The sequence below is a fragment of the Balaenoptera ricei genome, chromosome 12 (assembly GCF_028023285.1).
Source record: "Balaenoptera ricei isolate mBalRic1 chromosome 12, mBalRic1.hap2, whole genome shotgun sequence".
NCBI lineage: Eukaryota > Metazoa > Chordata > Mammalia > Artiodactyla > Balaenopteridae > Balaenoptera > Balaenoptera ricei.
The window spans coordinates 48,302,496-48,311,575 of record NC_082650.1 but is presented as its reverse complement, the minus strand read 5'-3'; the positions used below and the strand labels follow the sequence as shown (position 1 = coordinate 48,311,575).

Sequence of the window (9,080 nt, the reverse complement as noted above, 5' to 3'; positions counted from 1 at the left end):
CCTGTGAAAGACGACTAGAGGTAGGCGATCAAGAGAAGTTTAGTAAACACACCAGAGTCACACAGCTTGGTGACAGTAGAACTTTAAATTCATCATCTGAGAGGTTAAAATGATAACAGCACCTACCTTCTGAGCTGCAAGGATTCAATGCTAGAAAACGTGACATACTTAGAAAAATGCCTGGCAACACAGTAAAAGTGCTCAGTAAGTGTTATTTAATAATGTGAGGGACCTCAGATGAATCAAAGAGATCACATCCATAAATGAAACCTAACATAGTGATAACTTACTTGGAGGAAGGATGCAGGGTGCTACGAGAGGATATAATTGGGCTGACTTCCCTGGCGGTCTAGTGGTTAAGACTCTGTGCCTCCACTGCAGGGGGCATGGTTCAATCCCTGGTCGGGGAACTAAGATCCCGCCTGCAGCCAAGAAAAACAAACAAACAAACAAAAACTGGGTTTCTGACCTAGTCTGGGGAACACTCCCCAGAAGAACTGACACTCCAGCTGTATCTGAACCATGACCAGGTGTTAGCCGGGTGGCTGGCTGAACCTGGTTCCAGCCAGAGAGAACTGAGCTGTCCTGAATTAGCAGGGAGCACGGGGAAAGGACTGCAAGGAGGGTCTGTGGATTTCAGAAGATGAGGCTAGAGAGAGGGGCAGCATTTCGGTCTGTATCCGAACAGCAGCGGGCAGCCACCAAGGAGGATGCCTTGGGGGAGGACGGAGTTATCAGGCTGGATCTTCGCCTTATTCCTGAGCCTGATTTACAGTCTCTGACCTCCGGGAGGCTGATGAGCCCTGCCCGGGGTCGAGACTGCTGGCGGCTTGCCTTGACTACCTGGATTTCCCGAGGGCGGGGCAAGGCGGGGCGGCTCAGGTCTTTTGAAGAGATTTGCAGGCTGCGTTCAATAATATCAGAACATTGAACGTCAGATAATTAGGGGGAAAGGAAATTTATTTTGACTCGGGCTTCCTCACCTACATAAAAATATTTCGACAGCCCTAAACCAGAGGAGAAAACATATGGATAATCTGAAAACACTTATACTTGGCTCTAGAAATCGCAAAGATAAAGAGCACCAGAGGCAAGGTCACATGTGTGTCATTGCTCCTGCACACTCACCACTCACGCAAGTTCACACTGACCCCCTATGGCCTCTGCTCAGACTCTGGTACCTACAAGGTGACAGAAGGGTGAGGCTACTTGGGGTGACTAAGCATTACTTCTTTACTTGAGGGTGGGTGGCCTAGGGTCATTGAAATTTACATAGAGACCCAGATTAGAACTTGCTATTTTTACAGATAATTTACTGTAGATAAGCAATTCTGTGGCCAGTTCTTATCCAGATAGGAACACACTTTGTGAATAAAACACATAAACATTATTCAGTTTTTTTCTCAATATTTTTGGGTCCTGAATAGGACTAGAGTACGGATTACATATTATCAAGTATAAAACTATGGAGTCTCATCATCCTTGACGTTTTTTGTAGAGTCTGTCCTTTACAATAAGTGCAGAAGTGCAACATTCTACATATTCTAAAATGCCTAAAATATTCTCTTCGTGGAGCTCACCGGGTCTGCAAAGCATGGCTCCTTTTGAAGAGGAGAGCACGGAGCACCATTAGTGGCCTTTGGTGGCGTTAATAATTCAGAGAGGTGCCCTCCCTCTTCTTTCAGATACACAGAAGGGTCCACTTAAATGTATAACAGGGCTGCAGAGAAGAGAGGAGTCAAGTCCCACGCCAGGGGATGGAAGCTAATTGTGAAAAGTTGCCCCACTACAGCTGCTGCCTTATGAAAAATATAAACTGTGGTTTAAGCAAACACTTCATCTTCTTGTAGGGATGTTAGATTCCCGACAGGGCTGACTATGTCCCCCTCCCTCGCCAGAGGCTGCATCTTATCTAACTAGCATGTGTGAAGGTCAATTTCTTTTTTAATCAGGAGGCTACAGAAACAAGCTCATTTTGTGATTTAATCTTAACTTGTAGAAGCACTAATGATAATTAAAAATTATTCTAAAAATTAAAAAAAATCTTCATGCACATTTTTGATATGTTGTCATGAGCGTATTAAGACATTACAGATAAGTGGCTCCAAATATTTCCAGTACCTGAAAATTTTTAAAATGACATTTCTTCCTGAACTCAGCATTATGGTAGTAATGAAGAATCTGGAATTAAAGTATTTCTGGGGAAGAAATATTTCTCCCAGCAGACAAAGACTCAGAGGCAGCAGCGAGTCAGTGTATAATCAAGCCACAATCAGAGCTGGCTGAAAAATGTACATCAATGAGAGATGATGCTTTTTGTCATAGATAAGCATCTGTTGAAGGCCTATTAGATATCAGACAGTGCTATAGAGAACAACCTGATTTGGCATCGTCATCACAGTTAAATAATTTAAATAGAAAAAAAAAAAGAAAGGAACCTCATCATAATTGGGCAAAGGTAGGAAAATGATTCATATTTAGCTACATCATATGAATTAGTTCTGAGATGGCAGAAGCCATACAAAAGGATGGTTGGGTTTGTCGTTAGGGTCTTTGGTTGCCAAGAAACTAAGATTTGGGGCTGTCTCTTGGAGTTATGAAATTTGATGTAGAGCAATGGTCCTCCAATAATGGTCAGAGGGGTCCTGACCATTAGAGACCCTATTAGGACATCTAATACTAATTAGGACAAGTTCTTCACTTTCCAACTAAGTATCTGTGGGAAGCCAAATTTTCTTCACATAGTTCAACCAAAACAACATATCGCAACAGATCAGCAGAGGCAGATGTGAGAATCCATCTGTCTTCTGTTAAGCAGGAATTACAGTGGTTTGCAAACATGCAAAAGAGTGGTATTCTTCTCACTAATTATTATTTTTTTGGAAGGAAAATAAAGTTATTTTTTCATAAAACTGTGCTGTTTATGTTAACATATAATGGTTTTATTTTAAATGAATTAAATAAATTCTTTAAAAATTTCCCTCAGTTTTAATTTCTAATGGTGTGTATATGGAGAAATAAAATTCACATAAACACAAAGATTTTTGGGGTTCTCAGGTTTAAGAGTGTCTTGAGATTAAGATTTTAAAAAGTTTGAGACCCACTGCTGTAGATGTTTAACTTATGAAAATGGAATCAGCCAACAGATAAAAATACAATGAAAGATGTGCAGTTGCCCTTGCAAGAAGGACAAGAGACTTCTGGGAAATGGGAGGTTATTCAGAATGCGTGTATTGCAGGGAAGGGTTTACTCTTAGATTGCCCTTAGCTACAGGAATTCACTGACCTTCCAACTCCCTTTATGATTTATTTTTAATTAATTTTTTAAGAATTGAAGTGTAGTTGATTTACAGTATTGTGTTTCAGGTGTACAAAAAAGGGATTCAGTTATATATATACTTTTTTTTCAGATTATTTTCCATGGTAGCTTATCATAAGATATTGAATAGAGTTCTCTGTGCTAGACAGTAAATCTTTATTGCTTATCTGTTATCTATTTTACATATAGTAGTTTGTATCTGTTAATCCCATACTCTTAATTTATCCCTCCCCTACTCCCTTTCCTCTTTGGTAACCATATGTTTGTTTTCTATGTCTGTGGGTCTATTTCTGTTCTGTAAATAAGTTCATTTGTATCTTTTTTTTTTTTTAGAATCTACATATAAACCATTTCATATGATATTTGTCTTTCTCTGTCTGACTTCACTTTGTATGATAACCTCTAGGTCCATCCATGTTGTTGCAAATGGCATTATTTCATTCTTTTTTATGACTAATATTCCAGCATATATATATATATATATATATATATGTATGTATATATATATATATATATATATCTCACATCATCTTAAACCAGTCATCTATTGATGGGCACTTCGGTTGCTTCCATGTCTTGGCTATTGTAGATAGTGCTGCCATGAACATTGGGATGCATGTATTTTTTCAAATTAGAGTTTTCATCTTTTTTGATGATTGTGTCTTAGCTCTCCTTCATTATGATTTTCATTGCTCTTTCTACTTCCAATACAGACACTATATAATTTATTGTTTAAACTAGAACTCTCTTAAATTAAAGGGAGGTTTTATTAATATGGCAGGGCAACAGGCTTAACTGGCTGCTCTCTTTCTTATCCTGTTCAGTAACTACCCTCCAAGAGAGGAATTGCTGAATCAAATGATATGAAAACTCTTCTAGATCCTGTTCACTAACAGCTGTACTAGAGATGTGATTACATTAGGCAAGACTTGATTAGATTTCAGTAGTGCGTTTCTGTGTTTGATCTCTAAAACATTTTGTTATTTAAAGCTGAGCTCTGAAATTAGATAATCTCATTCAGATGGCAGTAGTTTCGCTAGTTGAACTCAAAGAGGATAACAGTAGTACTGTGAAATTTGGCATGTGATTTCATGCCATCATCTTGCCCCGGAAGAGTAAGTTCACTTGATAAGATTTGAGGCCTAGACTTTGATCCTGATTGTGGGCGGGGACTGTGCCCCAGGCACTATAAAAAGCCAGATTGTCTGAGCTCCCACTCACTTCACCAAGAAGCCTGGAGAGGTAAAAGTGCAGACTTCAGAGCTTCAGGGCATCAGCTGAAAGTCCCCAAATCAATGTAAACAATAATTTCTGTCTGGGTTGTTTCCACTATCCCATTTCTCTCTCATTGGCTGTAATTATCTTTTGAATACCCAGGAGTGGAATTGCTGGATCATATGGTAGTTTTATTTTTAATTGTTTGAGGAACCTCCATACTGTTTTCCATAATGGCTGCACCAATTTACACTCCCACCAACGGTGCACAAGTGTTCCCTTTTCTCCACATCCTCACCAACATTTGTTGTTTGTAGATTATTTATTTATTACTGTAGGTCCTTGTTGGTTATCTATTTTAAATACAGCAGTGTGTACATGTCAATACCAAACTCTCAATCTATCTCTACCTCCAATCTGTTCCCCTTTGGTAACCATAAGTTCATTCTCTAAGTCTGAGTCTGCTTCTGTTTTGTAAGTAAGTTCATTTGTATCATTTTTTTTTTTTAGATTCCACATATAAACGATATCATATGATGTCTGTCTTTCTCTGTCTGTCTTACTTCACTTAGTATGATAATCTCCAGGTCCATCCACGTTGCTGCAAATGGCATTATTTCATTCTTTTTAATGGCTGAGTAAATATTCCATTGTGTTTATGTACCACATCTTCTTTATCCGTTCATCTGTTGATGGACATTTAGGTTGCTTTCATGCCTTGGCTACTGTAAACAGTGCTGCAATGAACATTGGGGTACATGTATCCTTTTGAACCATGTTTTTCTCTGAATATATGCCCAGGAGTGGGATTGCTGGATCATATGGTAGCTCTATTTTTAGTTTTTTAAGGAACCTACATAGTGTTCTCCATAGTGGCTGTACCATGTTTGTAGATTTTTTGATGATTGCCATTTGAACAGGTGTGAGGTGATATTGTGGTTTTGATTTGCGTTTCCCTGATGATTAGCAATGTTGAGCATATTTTCATGTGCCTGTTGGTCATTTTTATGTCTTCTTTGGAAAAATGTCTATTCAGATCCTCTGCCCATTTTTTAAACTGGGTTTTTTGTTTGTTTGTTTGTTTTGATGTTGAGTTGTATGAGTTCTTTGGATGTTAACCCCTTATCAGATATATAAAATGCCTTCTCCCATTCAGTAGGTGGCCTTTTCTTTTTTGTAATGATTGTATTTAGGTGTGGAAATTCTTTTCCTTCAACTGCAAGTTACTTACAAAGTAATGCTGTTTAGGGGGTAAAGACTGTGCTCCTCGTTCCTGTTAAAGACCCAGTTGGGAAAAAAAAAAAGACCCAGTTGGGCTCAGCTCCTACGGGGAGAAGCTGTGGTCAGAGCAGACAAGACTTCACCTGGAAGTCTCCAGGCAAGGTAAGCTGTTCCCCATGAAAAGACAATGTCCAACTGTCCTATTTCTCTTTCTTGTGATCACTTAAATTTTGGATAGTTTTCCTCACAGACAGTGCCTTTGCTATGATTCTCTGTTGACTTAGTGTCACTTTCATGTCTAAACTACAGAAAGATTTACATTATTTAATTTTTGTATTGGATTTAGGTACATCCTGACTATTGAAGAGCAGATCAGGTACTGAAGGCTCCCGATCACTCCCAGAGGCTAATAAAGGGCCACTTCAGCTCAGTTCTGCTGAAGAGTGAACTTCAGGGACCATGGCCAACCGTCTGCAAGAGGAGGCAGCCTGTCCAGTCTGTCAGGAGGTTTTCCTCAACCCCATTGCTCTCTCCTGTGCCCACACTTTCTGCTTTCATTGCATGCAAACTTGGATGGAAGAACAGAAGGATCTGAAATTGATCTGTCCTGTATGTCGAGGCGTCAATGAGAATCCTCCTTTGGAGGAATGGCAAGTTGGAGAACTGATTCTTCTCATCGCACAGCACAGTTCCCACCTGGAGCAGGGTCTGCATGTGAATGAAGAGTACCTGAAGTTCTGGGAGGACATAACTCTGGATGCAGCCACCACCAACCCCTTTCTTGTCCTCTCTGATGACCTAAGGAGTGTCCAGTGTGGGAAGATCTGCCAGAACCTGACGGAAGATCCCCAGAGATTTGCATACTGGGCTTGTATCCTGGGCACTCCATGCTTCTCCTCTGGCTGTCATTACTGGGTGGTAGAAGTGGGAGAGGGGAATGAGTGGGCTCTGGGGGTCTGCAAAAAATCGGTTGACAGGAAGAGGAAGAGTGGTTTTTCCTCTGAACATGGCTTCTGGATCATCAGCATGAAGGCGGGAATAATCTATACCTGCTCCATCCCAGAAACCAGAATTCCTGCAAGCCCTGGCCTTAGCCAAGTAGGAATTTTTCTAGATATTGAGTTGGAAGAAATCAAGTTTTTTGATGTTAGCAATGATGCCCTCATCTACATACACAGTAATTTCTCCTGTTTGGAGCCTTTGTGTCCGTTCTTTAGTCCTGAGTTCCCCGGAGAAGGTGATAATGGTGCCCCCCTAACCATCTGTCCATCAGGAACTCATCCCTTCCTAGAAATGTCCTGTGAGGTGAATGAGATCTTTGATGTGAGAAACGTCAGAATGACCCAAGAAGAGACAATTTTGTAGACTTTGTAGCTAAGCAATTTTTATTGATTTGAGGGTGTATTTTGTAGACATTGCAACTGAATAACTATGGGGTGTAGGGGGTGTTATTAAGCACTTTAAAGCCTCAGTTTTTTGGTCTTTCTTTAATTGGGAATAATTATATCTCTCAGCCAAACAGCTGTGATGATCAGAGACTACACTGTGCATTTATTCTGTAGTATATACAATGGGGAGTTTTAGATTATAAATTAAATTATTACATTTTGTGGATAGGAACAATGCCTTTTTCATTATTTCATGCCTTTTCTATAGTATAATTCCTGATAATGATAACTGTCTGGGGAAAAAGAAGAATGAGATGCCAGAGTGAGATATTTTGACATGAAATTTAAAGGAGAGAGACAAATGTACTGGGAAAGAACTGTTTTTCATTTTTACTTTCTTGAAAGACAAAGAACCTTTCACTGAGGTAGATATAGTTAGTGGTGATTCATGTTTGTCCTAATGAGAATGTTCAATAATTGGCATATTGGGTGGTTGTCAAAGTGGTATTGTATATATGATGGCCAAAAAGGTGCCGATAGGGTCAGTCAGAGAGTATCTGTCCTGGACTCCTTGCTTGGTGCCCTGCAGTTAACATTGCACTTTCCTCTACCACAACTCGTTGTCAGTAGATTGGCTTTACTACACACGGGTGAGCAGACCCAAGTTTGGTCCAGTAACAGTTTCTCGAAGATTCTGGACCTTCTGGAATCAATTATATAAGGAGGGAAATGACTGTTTGGAACACTGGATCCTCTCACAACCTATCTGTAGTTTGTGCCCCACCCCCCATCACACCCACACTGTCCTAGACTGCAGTTTCCCACACCCCAGTCTTAAATGCTCATGATGGCTCCTTTTCAAACCATTCAGGGGCTTTTGGGTTGTATTTTTAAAATTTTACTGGGTCAGCCACTTCCAAGGTGGCATCTGTCCTAGGAATGCTGGGTTGGGACATGTTCTGGACTCTGACTTTGACTTCCTTTCCAAAGAGACCCAGAATTGTTGCAGGAAGAGGGACCCCTTCCAGGGCCCAAGAGTGGGCTCTTGTCTAACACTCAGAAATGAATTGCCTGAGGAGACACATGTACTGATAAAGCAAAAGACTTTACAGTAAGTCCCCTACATAAGAACCTTCAAGTTGTAAACTTTCAAAGATGCGAATGTGCGTTCGCATGTCCAATCACGTAAGTTAGTTCACATGTCTGGCATACATTGTCACGTACATGCATCCTCTACAAGTGGTTGTGCTTTTGTGTACTTTACTGTACAGTACCGTATAGAGTACAGCAGTACAGTATCTTTATTTCAAGCCCAAGTTGTCCAGAAGCAAGCGTAAAAGCAGCGGTGATGTAGTTGGTACTGCTAAGAAGCGCCAAGTGATAACGATGGAACTTGCTGTGCAACACGAGGAGCTTACTAATCAAGTCCTGATGGAACTAAAGGCCCAGAGAAGAGACAAAGAGAGACAAGAGGAAGAAGAAGTAACTGAAGAACCAAAGAGATTCACAACGCAGGAAATGGCAAGGGGATTTTCTTTAGTTGAGGAGGCACTGTTAGTTTTTGAGTCATAGGACCCGAACGTAGAACGGTACATGAAGCTTGCAGCAGCCGATCAGAATGTAATCCAGCACTACCGTGTCATATATGATGAGAAGAAAAAGAGCTACTATCCAGACATCACTGGATCGTTTTTTCAAGAGGGTAGATAGAATTGAATCCAGCAAGGAACCAGAACCTGTGCCATCAACGTCAGGCGTGAGTGAAATTGCAGCTTGCCCTCCATCTTCTATTGCTGACGATCCTTCAGCTCTACCATCTCCCACCTCCTCTCCCTCCTCCAGTCAGTAACTCTTCTTGCCTGTTCACTCGATGCCGGCTCCTCTATGCCAGCTGTTGTACTGTACTACTGTACTTTTCAAGGTACTGTACTGTAGGA

At 40.6% G+C, this 9,080-nt stretch overlaps 1 protein-coding gene across 1 annotated transcript; it reads left to right on the top strand.

Annotated features, from left to right (window-relative positions):
- Positions 1-6,214: 6,214 nt before the first annotated feature.
- RFPL4B (ret finger protein like 4B) lies at positions 6,215-7,120 on the top strand. The gene has a single exon (XM_059941627.1). It carries the CDS (start codon positions 6,215-6,217, stop codon positions 7,118-7,120), a length of 906 nt encoding a protein of 301 aa, XP_059797610.1.
- Positions 7,121-9,080: the final 1,960 nt, after the last annotated feature.